The sequence below is a fragment of the Nilaparvata lugens genome, chromosome 1, assembly GCF_014356525.2.
Source record: "Nilaparvata lugens isolate BPH chromosome 1, ASM1435652v1, whole genome shotgun sequence".
NCBI classification, from domain to species: Eukaryota; Metazoa; Arthropoda; class Insecta; order Hemiptera; family Delphacidae; genus Nilaparvata; species Nilaparvata lugens.
In genome coordinates this window covers 93,231,352-93,251,705 of record NC_052504.1, presented here as the reverse complement: position 1 = coordinate 93,251,705, position 20,354 = coordinate 93,231,352, and the positions used below count along the sequence as shown (strand labels likewise).

The window sequence follows — 20,354 nt, the reverse complement described above, 5'->3', positions numbered from 1 at the left end:
TTTATTTTCTTATTTTTACCTCTACTATCACGTATTAAAATATTTTACCATAATTATGAATCACTCTGTATAATCATACTCTAAATTCAAGTTACGTATATGTGTTTGTGTGTGAGAAGTGATATTAGTGAGTGTAGCGAGTTCTACTGTTCTCCGAACGACTATCGTAGGCCTAGGTGAGAATCAGTTCTTTATTAATCTCAACACAGTCAATGTTTGGGGTGAAGTGGATTGGATTGAAAGTAAGTATGGGAAAGTATGCCTATGGGAAAGTATGGGAAAGACTGCCTATTTGAATGGGTAAAGTAAAGAAGATTGACTGAAAATCATCTCTTTCAAGATGAACATGCTTAAAACTACCTATTTATTCCATATTAGCAGGTAACCCGCGCTCCGTAAGGGTCTAATTAGAAACTTGACTTATTGAAATCTTGACAAAATTCAAAAAAAGGCCTTTAACCATCCTCGGTAAATGAATCAATATGCTGCAAAATTTCTAGTCTCCGTACTGTCCAGTAATTCATTCGTGAATGTCCTATCCCGCACATGTATAAACCAATTATTTCTTTTATTATATTATAAAAAATGAATTGAAGATTATTTTTCAAGAAAATATTCTTGTAAATCGTCTTATTCTCTTCAGCACAGGTTTATCAAGTTGGATGCTTCAACGTAGTGATAATTAACAGTAGCGTATCCAGGATTCTGAGGGGGTTTTGTCCAAAAGATTGGGCTCCTGTAGACTTCACTAGTAGAATTAGTCGAGTGGGGGTGTTATCTTGTATTTTTGGGCCTCTTTTCTGGGGAAGGGGGTTTGTAACCTGAACCCCCCTTCGCTATGCCCCTGGTAATTAAAGAATAATTGATCAGTTTCAATTGAAAGCAGTGATACCTAAGTTAGATAAAAATAGGCTTTGCACACAAAGGTGGAACAATTTAAGACTCAATTATAATGTATATTAGTGTGCGGAAAGCTTATAGCTATTTTTGCGGATAATATCTATTATAATATGGGCTTTAGATTGTTCAGCGTCGGTATACGTGAGCAAGGGCGTCCATGCAATGGTGGCTTACACAAAATGATAAAAATCATTTTTGAATCTACGCGCTAATTTGATTGACAGTTGCACCAACTTTTCTATTTTGTGACTTTAAAATTATGGAATAGTCACCAAAAGTTATTACTGGAATAAAATTATTGATAAACTAGATAAAAACCTATCATATTAAAACTCCGATAATTATGCAATTGCATGAAAATAGGAGATGGCCATTCAATTTTGAGGTTAGCTTATCAAAGTAGATTTTTAGCAACAAATGATTTAAAGATTTTCATAATTCAGTCTTGTTATTATGCAGAATGTAATTTAAGCTTTCAAATACGACAAATACTAAAAATAAAGGGTAAAATTAGCTCAATCTTATTTTGTGAGGTTTCAATATCTACTTAGTTTGTACACGTCACCTTTTTCGCGCTTGTCGTTTGTGCTATTTGTATGGAATATACTCAGATCGACTACATTTCAACTTGTCTTGGCTATAAAATTATTTGATGAACTTTACCTGTAAGGCTTTGTTTATTTTAGTATTCCTTGTCATCAAAGATGAAAGGGAAAGGTTTAGGAGATTGGGAAATATGACGATATTATTAAAAAATGTTGATAATTTTAGGTAATGGACGAAAAAAACATAAAGTTGTGATGCTGGACAATTTGAAAACTTGACAAAATGAATGCCACGTATTCGATGAACAAGAAACAAGACAGATGGCAGCCAATGAGCCAAGGTCCTTCGTTCGATCTTGATGATGATTTCATAACCTAAAATATCTAAAAGTCTATTCAATAGATTTATACCATGTTACTCATAGGAATGTTATGATTTGAAGTTGGGTATGTATTTGACAAGATTATATATTTATTGTAAATTTATTGAAAACAAAACTACTGTTGATTCAAGTATCAATATGTTGACCTAATGGCTTACTGATCCTATTTTACTATTAATGTGAATCATCGTTGCTTGGTTAGGCAAATTCACATTTTATTTAGGGATGTCAATCCCGGGACTGATTTCCAATCCCGGTATTTCGGGATTATCCAATATCAATCCCGGGATCCCGGGACTGATCCCGGGATTGGCAAAAATCAGTTTAATGCATTTTTAACCAATTGTTCCTCCTCAATTACATGTTCAGTAACAGTGTGTGGAGATGAAAAAGGGCCCATTAAAGAGGGAGAGGCTATTATTAAAATAAAAAAATATAGTTGGGAATAATATTAAAATTGAACATTCTATTTCTATAAATGTTTTCAAGATTTTAGGAGTAACTATTTTATTCCATGTCCTACCTTAAATTTGCTGTATCCTAGATGATAGTGAGAACTGAGGAAAGCAAGATAACTCATCAGAGTCTTTTTTATGTGGACAAAAGCATTTCTTTCATACATCAGGACGGGATAGAGCTCACACTTTAATTACGTCAAATACTGTAAAGTGAATTAATATCACTTGAATTAATAATTTTAATAATAAAATAGAATACTTTTTGTAAGACCGTAACGCCATACCGACCAAACAACGCGAAAGCTGAACCACTACACTACTAAATGAAATTTCGTAGAGCAACTATAATATTTACTTCAACTAGATATTCTACTTATGATAGAGAAAGAGAAGAGGAGAGGAATAATTAGACAGAGAGTGAATCGTTAGTGCTTTTTTATTTCTGATTTCTGAAGTCTTTTCAAAGTTCGGAATGCATTTCAAGGAAATGCCATCAGCACTATTGCAAATATTGCGCCGTCTAGACTGGTAATTGTGGTGCTGTGTAAACAGAAACAAACGTAGAGGCATAACAACCAATGAACAACCATTCTGCCAATTATGCGAACTAATAATGCAAATTCTATTAAGCCAGTAAAGAGTAGGCTTCAGTATACAATCATTTATTATGTATATGCAACTGTAGACTGTGCCTGTAAAATAAATTAGTCAAACACTTAGAACAATAAATTAATTATAGAAACTCATATTCATCACCATGAATAAATTCCATATTGAATTGTTTTTGGAAAAATATGATCCACAATTTCAGGTTTTCAATCCCGAAAATCCCGGGATTGACGCTAAAAAATCCCGGGATTGTTAGGTATAAAAAATGGACCGGGATCCCGGGATTCGGGATCCCGGGATTGACATCCCTAATTTTATTACATTATTATTTAAAGTTTACTTACCATTTCAAAAATTTCTAAGCATTCAAATTTAATCTTTTAATTACCGATATTTGTTTTTTTCAGCATTGTTCACAAGATGAGATTGCCAAAAACGTAACTAAAGCGAATGGAATTTGAGTTGATCTAACTCTTTTTTGAAAGTAAGTAATTGAACAATTGTATACTAATAATTTATCTTCACTTTACACTAGATTAAATTTTCTGTATTCAAACAGCTTAAAAGAGACACTCCTATTTGCTTAGGCTATACTTACTACACAACCCCTTCGAGGATCTGACACAACTGAGAATCCGTTTAAACTGGATTAAATCCATACTCAATCATATTTGTTTTGATGTGGTTCAATTTTAGACAAAATTTAGTTTAAGTTACCAGCTGATTGAATTTAGTTTTAGCTCTCACTGCACAAACGGTCTAAAGCTGCGTTCCCACTAAAGTTATTAACAAAATGTTAATAATATTATCCATATAGATTCTATTAGATTGAACGTAACTTATCATACACATGATGAACATATGTCAAGTTCCGTTTAATCTAATAGAATCTATAAGGATTAAGATATTAACATTTTGTTAATAACTTTGGTGTAAACGCAGCTTAAGTTTACTAATACGAGTATTTACAAAAGTGATCAGTTTTCCGTTGTTGGCTAAACAATGCTTTTGAGGAGCAGAGTTCAGTCAAGCTTGTGCTGTGTGATCTCACTAAGGCCTTTGACTGTGTAGCCTACTTCATGACATCTTACTGAAGAAACTCTCAAAATATGACTTTTGGGGCAGAGCATGGGACATGGTGGCTGATTACCTGATGGACCGCAAGCAGATTCTTTGTTTGTTAGTCAGATAGATGAGAGCCACCTCAAAAGAGGAGCAGGTGCCTCATGGTGTACCACAAGGTTCGGTACTTGGGCCTTTGCTCTTCCTGATCATGATAAATGATTTGAGACTGCAGAATCCAAGTCTGCTGTTTGCTGATGATACTACAATTTCTGGTAAAGGTGGTGACCCCACAGAAGCAAGGGCAAAAGTGCAGCTACTCTTCTCAGAAGCGAGAGACTGGTTTGCTGCAAACAAGCTGCTTCTCAATGAAGGAAAAACCCAGGAATTAATGTGCACTCTTGGCAGCACAAATCACAATCAAATTCCAGTTACCCTCCTTGGATTTGGCATTGACTACAAGTTGCCATGGATATAAGGATAGCAATACCAATTTAAATCGAATATAAAGCGGACTTCACTATTGACGTGGGCACTGCTGCTCACAACGTCTACAGAAGAGTTTTGACAAAAATATTTGGATTTCATTCTACAAATGCTATTTTTCATACATAATCCCATCTTATTACAATTTTTTCTGATCTGATTACTAATATGACAACCTTTGAGGTACACACTGGAACAAAAAATGTAATGTTACAAAAATGAGCGTGTAACTGCTATTTCAAATTATTCATATTCCATTACCTGACATAATACAGAAATGGAATGAGATAAATTGATGTCATTAAATGAAATTTTTTGAAAAAAAAAAATACTAGATATCGAAACACAATAGAACCTTTAAATCTATCACAATTTTATATGTTGTGATAGAATAAAAGCGTACTTGATATATATTCTTTTGTGTTTAAATATTTCCAGTAGCCCTATAAATGAAAGGGAGACTAGATATTGTACATGATCCACAGATTTATTAAAAAATCAAGATTTTATATAGAAATAACTACATAGTACTCTTTTGTAGAACGTTTTATATGAACATTACGAATTTCAGCTTTCAAGCCATTTTCAAAATGACTTGGAAAAGTTTTGAAAGCTGATAGTGCTTATGTAAAAACGTTCAAAAAAGGGTACTACATTATTAGTTATTTCTATATCTATTCAATATAGAAATATTTCTATATTAATATTAACACTATAGTTGTGTTGTGAGTGATGTGGTACTTTCCCATAATGAAATCACAAATTGAAATAGTCAAATTGTTTATAATTATATAAATAAACAGAACCTGGTTTCATGGCTTCACCAGCCACATTGTTAGCTGTTTTGTTTTTAACTTCATCCAGATACTGGTTATAGTTGCTACACCATTAAACTGTTAAGCTGTGTTTACACTGAAGTTATTAACAAAATGGTTATAACTTAATCCTTATAGATTCTATTTGATTGAACATAACTTATCATACACATGATAAACATATGTGCTTGTCAAGTTCCGTTCAATCTAATAGAATCTATAAGGATTGAGTTATTAACATTTTGTTTTCGTAAACCCAGCTTAAATGTTGATGTTAATTTGTTGCAGAACCATGATGAACGGAGACTCGCGGCATGTGCCAAAGGCAGTGGAGGCCAACAAGCTGATGAAGGTGTCCTCGTACCTGCTGGCGCTGCGGCCGTGGTCACTGAGCGCCTCCCTCATGCCGACTCTGCTCGGCTCGGCCATCGCCTACAAGGCGGCCAACCTGCACGCCGGCAGCGAGTTCAGTGTGCTCATCCTGCTGCTCACCCTGCTCACTGTCGTCTCAGTGCACGGCGCCGGCAACGTGGTCAACACTTACTTCGACTACGTCAAGGGAATTGACACACGCAAAAGTGATGACAGGACTTTGGTCGACCAGATACTGTCGAAAGATGAGGTGGTGACATTGGGCGCCATGTTGTATGCGGTTGGGTGTGTTGGGTTCATAGTGCTCGCGCTCATTTCGCCCGCCAGGATGGAGCATCTGGCGCTGGTTTACTTTGGTGGGCTTTCTAGCTCGTTCCTCTACACGGGTGGAATCGGACTCAAGTATATCGCGCTAGGTGATGTGATTATCCTCATCATATTCGGGCCGATCTCGGTGCTGTTCGCGTTCATGTCACAAACAGGTCGCCTGGAGTGGGCGACCATCTACTACGCCATCCCGCTCGCACTCAACACAGAGGCGATCCTCCACAGCAACAACACCCGCGACCTGGAGAGCGACCGACAGGCCGGCATTGTGACACTGGCCATCGTCATCGGCCACACCTTCTCGCACATCCTCTACGCCTTCCTCCTCTTCACGCCCTACATCATCTTCGTGGTCCTCGCCACCCGCTACTCCTCCTGGTTCCTGCTGCCACTCGTCACCCTCAGCTCGGCCTTCAGAATCGAGAAGCAGTTCCGCTGTCAGGACACGATACAGCAGGTGCCCCGAGAAACCGCCAAACTCAACCTCTGTTTGGCTTTTTGTACGTTTTGGCGTTGAGCATCAGAATTTTTTGAAAAAAAAAAATACTAGATATCGAAACACAATAGAACCTTTAAATCTATCACAATTTATATGTTGTGATAGAATAAAAGCGTACTTGATATATATTCTTTTGTGTTTAAATATTTCCAGTAGCCCTATAAATGAAAGGGAGACTAGATATTGTACATGATCCACAGATTTATTAAAAAATCAAGATTTTATATAGAAATAACTACATAGTACTCTTTTGTAGAACGTTTTTATATGAACATTACGAATTTCAGCTTTCAAGCCATTTTCAAAATGACTTGGAAAAGTTTTGAAAGCTGATAGTGCTTATGTAAAAACGTTCAAAAAAGGGTACTACATTATTAGTTATTTCTATATCTATTCAATATAGAAATATTTCTATATTAATATTAACACTATAGTTGTGTTGTGAGTGATGTGGTACTTTCCCATAATGAAATCACAAATTGAAATAGTCAAATTGTTTATAATTATATAAATAAACAGAACCTGGTTTCATGGCTTCACCAGCCACATTGTTAGCTGTTTTGTTTTTAACTTCATCCAGATACTGGTTATAGTTGCTACACCATTAAACTGTTAAGCTGTGTTTACACTGAAGTTATTAACAAAATGGTTATAACTTAATCCTTATAGATTCTATTTGATTGAACATAACTTATCATACACATGATAAACATATGTGCTTGTCAAGTTCCGTTCAATCTAATAGAATCTATAAGGATTGAGTTATTAACATTTTGTTTTCGTAAACCCAGCTTAAATGTTGATGTTAATTTGTTGCAGAACCATGATGAACGGAGACTCGCGGCATGTGCCAAAGGCAGTGGAGGCCAACAAGCTGATGAAGGTGTCCTCGTACCTGCTGGCGCTGCGGCCGTGGTCACTGAGCGCCTCCCTCATGCCGACTCTGCTCGGCTCGGCCATCGCCTACAAGGCGGCCAACCTGCACGCCGGCAGCGAGTTCAGTGTGCTCATCCTGCTGCTCACCCTGCTCACTGTCGTCTCAGTGCACGGCGCCGGCAACGTGGTCAACACTTACTTCGACTACGTCAAGGGAATTGACACACGCAAAAGTGATGACAGGACTTTGGTCGACCAGATACTGTCGAAAGATGAGGTGGTGACATTGGGCGCCATGTTGTATGCGGTTGGGTGTGTTGGGTTCATAGTGCTCGCGCTCATTTCGCCCGCCAGGATGGAGCATCTGGCGCTGGTTTACTTTGGTGGGCTTTCTAGCTCGTTCCTCTACACGGGTGGAATCGGACTCAAGTATATCGCGCTAGGTGATGTGATTATCCTCATCATATTCGGGCCGATCTCGGTGCTGTTCGCGTTCATGTCACAAACAGGTCGCCTGGAGTGGGCGACCATCTACTACGCCATCCCGCTCGCACTCAACACAGAGGCGATCCTCCACAGCAACAACACCCGCGACCTGGAGAGCGACCGACAGGCCGGCATTGTGACACTGGCCATCGTCATCGGCCACACCTTCTCGCACATCCTCTACGCCTTCCTCCTCTTCACGCCCTACATCATCTTCGTGGTCCTCGCCACCCGCTACTCCTCCTGGTTCCTGCTGCCACTCGTCACCCTCAGCTCGGCCTTCAGAATCGAGAAGCAGTTCCGCTGTCAGGACACGATACAGCAGGTGCCCCGAGAAACCGCCAAACTCAACCTCTGTTTTGGCTTTTTGTACGTTTTGGCGTTGAGCATCAGTGATCCGAACCGTCTTCCATACATGCACTGATCGGTCAACAATCGGTCAACACTGTACCTGAACTATCAACAACAATATGTGTGGACTCCCACATATCAGTATCAAATTTCAGTAAAAATGAAATTTGTTGAAAATGCATTGATGTTGTGGAACTACTACATATAATCATAGAGAAACAATAGCGTAAGTAGATATCCCATGGTATAGGGAGTCTATGCATAGCCACCTCTAATACAAGGCCGCGGCCTAAGATGTTGCAACATCGCAGTGTAGGCCTACAATCTTATACATGATTGGTGGAAAAGATCAGCTGGTATTTTTTAAAATCTTTTTCACCAATCATGTATTAGATTCTAGGCCTACACTGCGACGTTGCAACATCGTAGGCCGCGGCCTTGTATTAGAGGTGGCTATGGTTTATGTCCTAACTTTTACTGTTATCTCAAGCTGATAGTCCACGTAGTTCTTTCCTGTGAAGCTGTGTGACACAGGTAGTCTCTCATATTGTGCCGCTCATACACTCTCACCCGGCCAAAACAGTAAAAATTGACAGTAATCGGCTTGAGATAACAGTAAAAGTTGTGACATAAACTCATTATATCATGGGATATCTACTTAGGCTATTGTTTCTCTATGATATAATTCACAGCCACAGTTTTATTGAAAGAGTAAGTGCTGGTCGCACAAAAGCTGGTTAAATTTTTATCGTGATTAATTCCACGAGAGCCAATCAGAGAAGCCGTCTTATCAAAAAGGCCTTCTCTGATTAATTCTCTTGAAATTAATCATGGTTAAAATTTAACCCGCTTTTTGTTTAGACGTTGATGTTATCAATACCACTTGTGTGACTTTTGGTAATGATAAATGTGGATTTGACAAGAATAAAACTTTGATAATTTGATTTTATGAGAGGATATGATTTGATATTTATCCTTAATTGAAAGAATAAGACATATAAAAACCAATTGTGTGACTTGTGTTATTGACAACATCAACGTCTTATTCTTTCAAAATTGAATAAAAACTCACATATGTTGTCAAATTCTACAGTTTTATTCGGTACACGACCATGGTTCCTGACCACAATGGTCACATATAAAACTGTGTAGAATTTGACATCATATGTGTGTTTTTATTCAATTATGGAACAATTCTACAATATTGACAATGACTCGGTCGAATTTCTTATTCAATTATGGAGAAATACCTCAACATCCCCTCCCATACAATCAAATTATCACAGTTTCATTCTTTTCAAATCCGCATTTATTAAATTTACTAACAGAACTGCAGTTTCATGTTGGAGCCAACACAACAGTTCTGATAGTAAATTTAATAAAAATGTGAATTTGCAAAAGTGGAACTGTGTTTTTCTATTCTAATCAGTGAAAATAGGTTTTTCCTACAGTTACCTTGAAAAGGGGCCATTGCTGCACTGATTACAGAACGCAAAGAATCACTTTTCCGCTCTAGTGCGGGAAAAATTTTTCTGCACTCCAGATTTGCAACATGGCAACGCAAAATACTTAGTAGGTTATATGGAGCAACAGTGCAGCAAAATCAAAATGAAGTTGGTAACAGTGACTGCTGTGGCTGCTATAGTGAGCAGAGGTGCAACCAAGCACAACGCGCTAATTATTATTCATTATATATTATAACCAAGGACAACGAGGACTTTAGGATTTTAGGAATTAGGTTTTTATCAATAATAAAATTACACAGAAAAACATTTGATGCATTTCAGGCAATTTTACCCATAATTACCCACTTTTCATATTCAATGGTAACTGTAGGAAAAACTTAATGTGAAATACGTGCGCAAAGTTCCTCTGCTGCACTCAACAAACCATTCCGCCCTCGCCTACGGCTCGGGCGTAAACGTTTCTTTCGGTGCAGCAAACCGTCACTTTGCGCACTAGTTGCACAAATAACTATTTCCCGTGAGCTCCAATATATATTCATACTTTCTTAGTTGGGCTGAGTGGGAATAAACCCATTACATTACTTGGGATAAATATTTTCTCTGACACTGATATTAGGGAGTCAGCTTTAACCTGGATGGATTCTCACATATCAGTATCAAAGTTCAGTGAAAATAGGGTTTTCAATGGGACTATTTGTACTAAGCATGCGTGATAGCAGCTCTACATACTTTTCATACTATTTCAAATCCATAGATAGCAAAAGCCTGTTCATTTAAAAATTGAAACACTGTCTATTAGGCTGGGGCTAGACCAAAGAAGCAAATGCTTGTTTTGAACAAAGATGAATAAAATTCAGGTTGAAGCTATAGATTGTATAAAATATGATGAGACTTTGAGATAAGCTGAAACAGTGAAAATATAATTCCCATAAGCTCTAATGGTATTATTCATTCTCAATCGGTTAGGCTGACTCAATTAGAACTCGTGTGAATTATATTTTCACTGTTGTGTACGAGTCCAGTTTGAACACATAGAAACAATCCGACATATGAGAAGCATGCTAAGTTATTCTCCAAGGTAAGCGTATGAGTTCAATTTAAGTTCTCTTGGATTTAAAGATTTTAAACTGTAGTCTGTTTAAAATAAGTTGAGACTCGGAGAAAATATCGGTGTTGCCAAATTGTGAAAATTTCAGTCTTTTCATGCTAGCCCATAGGACTGGATATATACAAATTGACAACTCTGCATCGACGGTGTTGTCGAATTGAATACATCCTGGTATATGAGCTTGCATGAAAATAATGAAATCTTCACAATTTGGCAACACTGATATTTTCTTCAAGTCTCATCTTATTTTATTTATTTATTTACAATGAAAATGACACTAATGTAATAACATTGAAAGATGATATAATAAGGTAGTCCTTGTGCTATTTTTCTTCCAAATTTATAAGTGACAAAGTCCAAGATAAGGTTAGAGTTTCACGTGTACAATTTTTATAAAATTTTAGTCCAAAATAAACATTACAACTATAAATATAAGCAAGCTATATACAATCTATAGCTTCAACACTGATATTTTCTCCGAGTCTCAACTCATTTTAGACAGACTACAGTTTAAAATCTCTAGAGCCACGAGAACTTATATTGAACTCATGGAGATATTTGGATACATAATTATTTATCATGTTTCTCATATGTTGGCTTGTTTCTATGTGTTTCAACTGGACAGTGATAATATAATTCCCATGATTGGATCAGCCCGACCTATTGAGTGTGAATAATACCATTAGAACGTATGGGAATTATATTTTTCACTGCCCACTGATTATTTTATTTTCTCTGATTCTCACAGAACCCTTTCAGTAAACAGTGAAAATATAATTCCAATAATCTCTAATGGAACTATTCATACTCGCTTCAAGCTGAGTGGGAATAGTTCAATTATGGAGTTATGGGAGTTAAATTTCCACAAGAGTTCAATGTTACTGTTATGTGCAAATCCACCTTAAACCAAACTAAAATAAACTGAACTAAACTAAAATAGAAAGAACTAAATTAAAATGAACTGGACTAAACTCGCTCGGTCTGCCCGATTGTGAATAAATTCATTACAACTCATGGGAAGAATGTTTTCACTGATACTGATACTGATATAGGGGAATCCGTCTTTACAGAGCATTTCTTAGAGATTAATTGTGAATCTAGCTGAACAATATCAATTGTAAATAATGTAGTAATCATCACTTGGTTTTATCAAGTTGTGAAGAATCTACAGAAACCTGTTTTTTTCGCATAAAACCTTCATCTTCCAAAATTTTCGTCTTTGAATGAGTAAAATTGGATATAAATTTAAAATTCTGATGTGACAATACAATATATCTGAAGATGTTGATATCATATCGGCATTGATGAATATCATTCATCTGTAGTGTACAGTAGATTATTTATATTATACGTGATTGTACTGATTGATAACATTACAATTGTAACGACGAAATATCATTTATATAATCGTTTATGAATAGGCAGCTTTATTGTCTTCTATTTTAACTTGTTTATTATACTAGAATTATTTTTTATCAGTATTATAAAAACATAAATTTCAGTATGGTGCATTTTGAGTTCAGTCAATCCATATACCATGTTCCTAATGTTTGGTGATTTGCACAGTATAAAAAGGTTTCGAATAGGTATTGCTCAAATATTCAATACTAAAGTGCGAGATAAATTACTTTTAACACGGCTCTTTCTCGAAGACGGAGAGGTCCGATGCTCTATCCTCCACTTATCACTCCCACTACCTAGCAGCATTCTCCTTCTTTTGTGTCTGAGTGAGAGAGCTTTGTAACGCGACGCGGCAACACTCCCCTCCATCTATTGCTGGCAATGTTCCAAGAAGTGAACTGGTCAGTAGGTATATTGGTTTGTGTATGTTACGGAGATGTGTTCATCACAAGAACATGAAGCAAAATGACACGGCGCATCCAATTGAGCGCAGGATGTCCGTCTGTGTCTACGCTACAAACTATGGAGGGAGAAATGGGTTTCTCCTCTTCATGTTAAAAGTAATTTAACTCACACTTTTAGTGAGCACCCCGTGCTAAAGAACTCGCTTAAAATGCCGCTGATATTCTGTCAGTTTTACCATTGAAACAGGTCCTCCTATATACTACCGGACCTGAGCCTTGAAAAAAATGGCCGCCGTATGTGGTGGTTTTATAGAAAATTCTTACTGAGAAAAAATCACTAATCAGCTGTTAGAGAGCGTCTCAATTTGTCGAAATCTCAGTTCATCTAGTTCCCGTTTAAAATATCAAAGCCAGCTACCACATACGGCGGCCATTTATTTTGTAGGCGCAGGTCTGGTATATAGGAAGTGCTGATTGAAAGCAGTGGAAAGAAAAAAGTACGGTAGTCAAGCAGTCAAGGGAAAATTTAAAGTAGCATTGACTTATTAATTGCATGCATTACTGCGTGCAATTAATTATCCAGCTGATTTGTTATTCGCAATGAAAAATTACTAAACATTTTTTCTTATGCACTTTCAATGTTATCCTTTCATACCACCAAAAAGGACGAAGGAGTGAATCAATTTGTTGTCCAACGAACTTGATATGTAAGAAGGTTCGAAGAATACGTGTTCAAAACTTTAAGCTGATTGATCAAAGCGTTCAAAGTTTTTGTAGAACATACAAACAGACGGACAACTTTTTGGCCTTGAGTCAAGAGTAGGAATTCGCTAGCGCTCGTTCAGTTAAGATAAATGTTATAAACTTCCACTTCCACACTGTAACTGACCACTGTCTTATGCTTTCTTGGTAAGCTTAAAAGTTGTTTTGAGAACCAAATAAATATTGGGTAAAACTGTAGAAAATGAAGTAGATTTGAAGAAAAAAAATTTGAATAACTCTTTCGTAAATAAATTTGAAGGAGACAAAACAGACAAGAAAAATTTTTTTGAAAAGCAGTTTTGTCTGCTTTAAATCCGGATTTGTGAAGTTTGTGTGCGTTTTAGACGAAAAAGTGATTGAAAATTTTCTCTTCAGATTTAAATTCTCTACAGTTTTACATAATTTGAAACACAGGTCAACGATGAGGTATATTATTTCTATCTCTTCTAAGTTGAAAAATTGTGTTTTAGTATTTATTTTGTCCATTATCTCAAATAATAATTGACTTTTCAAACATCTAACTCTTGCTAAACAATGTGCAGATAAGGTCGGTGATAAGTCTTTCACCACAATAATTATTATTATATTGTATAGCTATTTATTAAAATGTATGAATTCAGGGCTAATTTCTTGTATTTATAAAATAGAATTATAGTACCCTTTAAATTTAATAAAATATTAACAAACAAGAATACAAATTGTAATGTAACTACTAGTTTCGGTGATCACACCATCATCAGGTTATAAAAATAAATGTTTACTAATAGTTTTGTTATTTTAAATAAAATCTTCAAGTAAATTATTTTAGCAGCTGCCGCCCCTATCTATCAACTGATTTATTTGAGATTTTTTAGTTTTAACATTTTTTTGGGTTATTAGAATTACATTCCAAATTTAATAAAAATAATATACCTACTAAACATCACCCACATACTAATAACCCAATTTTCGAAAAAAAATTATAACTAAAAAATCTCAAATAAATCAGTTGATAGATAGTGGCAGCTGTTAAAATAATTTTCTTGAAGATTTTATTTAACCTTCTGGCAGTCGCGCTGTTGTAAAAAGTACAACAGTGTCAGTTTTTTTGCTGCACATGACTATTGAATTGGGTGGTGTCAGTGAATGAGTCATCTATGCATCCCAAAACTTTCTCCCCATCACTCCACTGAGTTGCAGTATCAACCGAGCAATGGTTCAGTCTTTAGGTGCCAATTAGTCGCGACAATGCATCTAATAAGACATCTTAGCACTGTGCATAAGATAGGGAAACTGGGAAATACAGTATAGGGGAATACAGTACTGTATAGGGGGACTATAAACGAACTAATAACACAGAATTGATGGCTTTGCTTGATGTACCTTATTGGGCTATGAAATGGTAATCATCCAAATGTTCATAGGTGTAAAATAATCCAAGAAGATAGAAAAATTAATTTTACAATTAATTGATAAATATTATGTTTTGACAGTAAACAGAGTTCATAACACTTGGAAAATTGGATGTTGTACAAAATACAACACGCGACTGCTCGTGTGATTGAGAAGGGCGCGACTACCGGAAGTTTAAAATAACAAAACTATTAGTAAATATTTATTTTTATAACCTGACGATGGTTTGATCACCGAAACTAGTAGCTACGTTACAATTTGTATTCTTGTTTGTTTATACTTTATTAATTTTAAAGGGTACTATAATTCTATTTTTTAAAGCTATTTATTAATTGACCGAGCGAAGTGAGGTCTGATTCAAGTCGACGGTTTGGCATTTCTCTTAATGTTTAAAATGTTGATATGTTTATATATTTATATGTTGCGCATTTACGGCGAAACGCGGTAATAGATTTTCATGAAATTTGACAGGTATGTTCCTCTTTAAATTGTGTGTCGACGTATATACAAGGTTTTTGGAAATTTTGCATTTCAAGGATAATATAAAAGGAAGAAGGAGCCTCCTTCATACGCCAATATTAGAGGAAAAATCAGACTATAGAATTATTCATCATAAATCAGCTGTCTAGTGAACTATAATACTTTTTTTCAAAAACATCGAACATCTTGAAAAATGTATCTTTCCATCAACGTTGTAGACAGTTGCAGCCAGACCTGATAACAGCGCTCACACTTACATTCCGGGACGACACGTCACAGTACAATAGGACAGAAAAGCACTATGTTTATTTAGGATTTTTTCTAGACATTTTAAATTGATAAATTATTTATTAATTTTTGAGAAAACATAGCAACAGGTCAATGTAACTTACTAGTAGTTCTGTGAACAGTAGACCTCACGCAGTATTCTCATCCACAAGTACCTGATCGAAACTATAGACCTTATTTATAGAAATACAGCAATAGACTGGCTTCTCCACACATCTGTGTAATCACTTGTCAGCTGATTTATTATGAATAATTCTTAAGTCTGATTTTTACTCTAATTCTGGCGTATGAAGGAGGCTCCTTTTTCCTTCTATATTATCCTTGAAATGCAAAATTTTCAAAAACCTTGTATATACGTCGACGCCCAATTAAAAAAGGATCATACCTGTCAAATTTCATGAAAATCTATTAACGCGTTTCGCCATAAATGCGCAACATATAAACATTTAAACATTAAGAGAAATGCCAAACTGTCGACTTGAATCTTAGACCTCACTTCGCTCGGTCAATCATAATATCATATTTATTTATAAATTATTTCATTGATATGTAGCCTACTCTTCAAGTGAAATAAAATTCAGAAGTAATGCTCATCATTATAATATGAGCATTATATCATTGAAGTGTCCCAAGGTGGGCAGATGGTTATTTGATGGCTTTGTTGGACAGAATAACTGGATCAAAAATAAGAGTAAAATGCTGTATACGTCAATATTCATATTTCAAAGCGAACTTGAACACTACAGTATCTGTAAGCTCATTCATACAACTTCCAAAAAACTTGCTCTCAATATTACAGAATAATTATCATGAAATATTATGTTATATAATTGAGATAAATTCTAATTAGGAAAGTAGTTGGGAGTCTGTAACCATACTGCATCAGAGTTAGAGAAACGTGACGGCACACTGTCTTTGATATGAACTTAATCTAGAATGGCCATCAAATTCTGCTGACAGATTTAATTTTGCGATACAGCGGCACAGAGTCGACTACAGAAATTAGTTCTCCAGTAATTAGTTTCAATTTTGTGTTGATGAGAGACACAGAAAGACGGACGAGAGAGAGAAAAAGTTGGTGAAAGAAAGAGTGGTTATAATGTGACGCCGCGCGGGCTTTTCGACTGGGTTTTAATTCATCAGTCAGTCAACGCGAACAATTACTCAGGACTTAGTTTCATGCTCAATCCCTCTCTCTCTTACTCTTTCTCTCTCTCTCGCTGATTCGATCCGGCCTCTCACTCGAGCGAGTGACTCGGAAAATAGGCTCGCCTCATCCCTAGCTCCAAAAACTTATTAGCCTGTATTTTTTCTATTTTCGTTCACTTCTCTCTCTCTGCTACGAAGATTGGTAGTCGCATACCAAATCTTTGTAACATGAACAATATTATGTTTTCTCTAAATTGATTTTTTTCATTAGTGACATCTGCCATCCAAGGGAGTGTGCATAAAAAGAGCGGTCAGGCTTTTCGAGTTCTGCGGTCCACACGTTCTTTCTATGGAGAAAAAATGGCGAGGTTTAACAGGTGTAATAGAAGAGTTCTAGTTGTATTTCTTAATTGGAGATAAATATATTTGAAGATAATCAATTCAATAATATGATAGGATAAATAATAAAACATTGAGTATTGATATTTCAGAATTGAATTGAACGATATAGTGAAAACCATACTGCTCAATTATTATACTATTTTGTTTCTCAATGATTGATCTTATTTTCAAATTATTATAAAAATAACAAACTTAATATCTGGTTGTGATGATTTAGCCTAAGTGTAGTTCTATTTAAAACACCAAATCTTCAATATTTTTGTGTACGGTAGTTGAGAAGTTGATATTGTAGTAATTATTCATATTAAAATGAAAAAGACTAAGAATTTGTCAAAAAACCACAGATTTATTGATACTTAGAAATACCAGTTTCGGTTATTACACCATTGTCAATCTCTGATAAACAGCTTTATCAGAGATTGACAATGGTGTAATAACCGAAACCTGTCTTTCTAAGTATCAATAAATCTGTGGGTTTTGACTATTTGTTAGTCTTTTTCATTTAAATCTTCAATATTCAATGCAGCTTTTTCTGTAAGAGAATATAATATGATTAGATAATGTAATGATTATATATTATATAATAGATAGGTTGATAATCTATTAATTCATTCACATGCAACATTCAAAAAAACTGCATTTAGCATCTTCATGAAGAATTTCAAACTCTGAGTCTTGAAACACAAAATTAAGTTAGGTAGGTATCCTACATTGATCACTCTTTTTCAATTCAAAAAATTGAAAATTCAGTTTACCTGATAGGAAAACCTATGCGAAGGTAAGAGAATAGTATTGAAATCAATAAACAATCAAATGATTGATTTTATCAAAAAACCAAAATTAAATTAGCAACATTACATTACATTCAAGTTATGGGCCAATTATCTAATAACATTCAAATACAGGACATTCTATTACAGAAGTACTGAAGTAGAAACCTTCATTTGAGTCCTCATCATAATTATAGGCTACTACGTCGTACCGTATTCAAGAAGATACGGTACTGAGTATTGTGATTAGGATAAGCTCACTTGAAGATACCATTCAAAATGTAGTAATTGTTTTGAGAAGTAATGGCGGATGTAGGCTTACTTTTCTATTTAAAAGTTGAACCAAACTATTTGCATACACTTCTGCAGCTATTAATAAAAGAGCTTGACTAAATATCCAAAACAAACTTTGAAGTTTCTTATAGGAAGAAGTGGGTAGAGGAGCACATCTGAAACGGAGTCTAAACTTTATTATTGTTCCAGCTTTAGCGCTAATTGTACTCGGATATTTCCTCCAACTCGGTAAAAACTGATTACTTTTTGTTCACTCGAGTTACCAACTCGCTTCATTTCTATTGCAGGGCACAGGTTTTCTCAAATAGAAAATTCATTGGAATAGAAACAGAGAATCAAATAGGGAATCTAAGAGAAATAATGAGTAATTATAAATTAATAATAATTAATTTTCAAAGCAGAAGGGAATTTCATTAGCTTCAAAAGAAAAATTAGACATTGGATATTCAGTATTGGAATACATAGCAGTGAGGAAGTAAATAGTAAATAGGATTTATAGGTATTGAAGTAGTATTCTTTATACTTGAATTAATTTGTAGGAATAATTAGTACCTCGGTTTACTATCATTGTACTAGGTGATGATTAGGGTAAAAGATATAGTTTTAGACTTTCGGAATTTTTTTTATTAATCTATCTTTAGCATAATTTTGTATTAATTTGATGATATCCTCGATACATAATTTTATATTATATAGTGAGGTATCATTTTGAAATCTTGAATAATGTTATATCATTGTATAAAAATATTATATAATGTTCCTAAATTAATGAATAAACTCCTCTGGATGTGTTGTCCACCATGCAGATAAATTATCAATGAGTATCACAATAATTATTGCAAAATGAATCTGAAGACCTACAATATTGGACGACAATAACTCATTTCCTATAAACTTTTTGAAAAACGTCTCCGCATCTTTATGCATAGTATTTAATACTTTTTATGAATCTATAGTGATGACCTCTTGTAACAATTAGTGAAACTTGAGAAACAAGATCAGATTTAATAAAAAAATCATCCAATATGTTTATATTTAGTCTAATACAACATGTTTAGAACTTTTTAGAGTCATTTTCAAGTGTGAAATGAGGTATTAAATGATCACCATAAGACCTCCTTCATAACAATAATCAAATTTCCAGTTGTACCATGGTATATAGAAGGTCCTAGTATTAATCTGGTATACAACATGTTAATATTTAGACTCACACAACATATTTCAACTTTTTAGAATCATTTTTAAGTGTGAAATGAGGTTTGAAATGATTACCATAACCTGATGACCTTACCATAATGATGACCTCCTACATAGCAATATTCAAACTTTCAGTTGTACCTTACTATGATTTATAGAAGCAGTGGCGTAGTCAGGAAAAACTTTCGGGGGGAGATGTTACTTTTGACATTGGAGTAGAAAGCACTTAAACATTGAGGGTGACACCGGGAGGTGTAGGGGTATGGAATACCCCCCACCAAAGGGGGGTCCGGAGCCCTCCCCCGGAAAATTTTGAAAATATACCTTCAATTTGGTGCGATTTTACGCAATTTCCACTTGAAACAAACATTCCATTCAAGTTTTTTGGTGATAAGCAAAGCATTATAGCAAATATAATGGAATGGAGTAGAATTTTATTTGTTATTCAATTGTTTAATTAAGAAAATAGTGATTTTGTAGAAGGCCTACTCATTATTGTTCTGATAACAAGCTAGAATGCTTAAAATTTGGCCCCAATAAAGCACTATTTCAACCAACTTTATAGGCTTAGTTTTAACTTGACTCTTACTTGAGTATTCAAACTTTCATTGTTTTGCTATTGCAGAACATTTTTTTCAAATATTAGAGGGATGTGTCCCTCCTGTCCACGGTAGAAACTTCACCCCTTCATCATAACTGTGAGATTTTCGGGGGTATTCTCTCTGGAAGAAGCTGCTGGTGCTTTGTTCTAGGATATGCATGAAACTGAAAAAACTATAATCCACTAGAGCAATATAAGCTATATTGAATTTCTTTAAAATAAAATAGATGGTGGAAAGTGATCTAACCTTAAAGTGCTATCTGTATGTTTTTCTATCCCCTGCTATCTAGTCCCTACACACGTTTTTCCAAAAAACGTGACATTTTTTCCAAAAACGTGACATTTTTTCCAAAAACGTGACATTTTTTCCAAAATTGATGAACATCGAATTTCAAAAAAAATACACCAAAAATGCCCATAATTTTTGCAAAAATGGGCAAAGGACTACTCATCACTGTCTATAAGAAAACA

At 35.1% G+C, this 20,354-nt stretch overlaps 2 protein-coding genes across 2 annotated transcripts; both read left to right on the top strand.

The window, feature by feature from the left end:
* Nucleotides 1–1,742: 1,742 nt before the first annotated feature.
* Nucleotides 1,743–6,474, top strand: LOC111059029 (ubiA prenyltransferase domain-containing protein 1 homolog). Its single transcript, XM_039419399.1, has 3 exons — nucleotides 1,743–1,892; nucleotides 3,303–3,379; nucleotides 5,547–6,474. Exon 3 carries the CDS (start codon nucleotides 5,551–5,553, stop codon nucleotides 6,472–6,474), a length of 924 nt encoding a protein of 307 aa, XP_039275333.1. The 5' UTR covers nucleotides 1,743–1,892; nucleotides 3,303–3,379; nucleotides 5,547–5,550.
* Nucleotides 6,475–7,257: 783 nt separating this feature from the next.
* LOC120348700 (ubiA prenyltransferase domain-containing protein 1 homolog) lies at nucleotides 7,258–8,424 on the top strand. Its single transcript, XM_039419623.1, has one exon. The coding sequence runs from the start codon at nucleotides 7,259–7,261 to the stop codon at nucleotides 8,240–8,242; it is 984 nt and encodes a 327-aa protein (XP_039275557.1). The 5' UTR covers nucleotide 7,258; the 3' UTR covers nucleotides 8,243–8,424.
* Nucleotides 8,425–20,354: the final 11,930 nt, after the last annotated feature.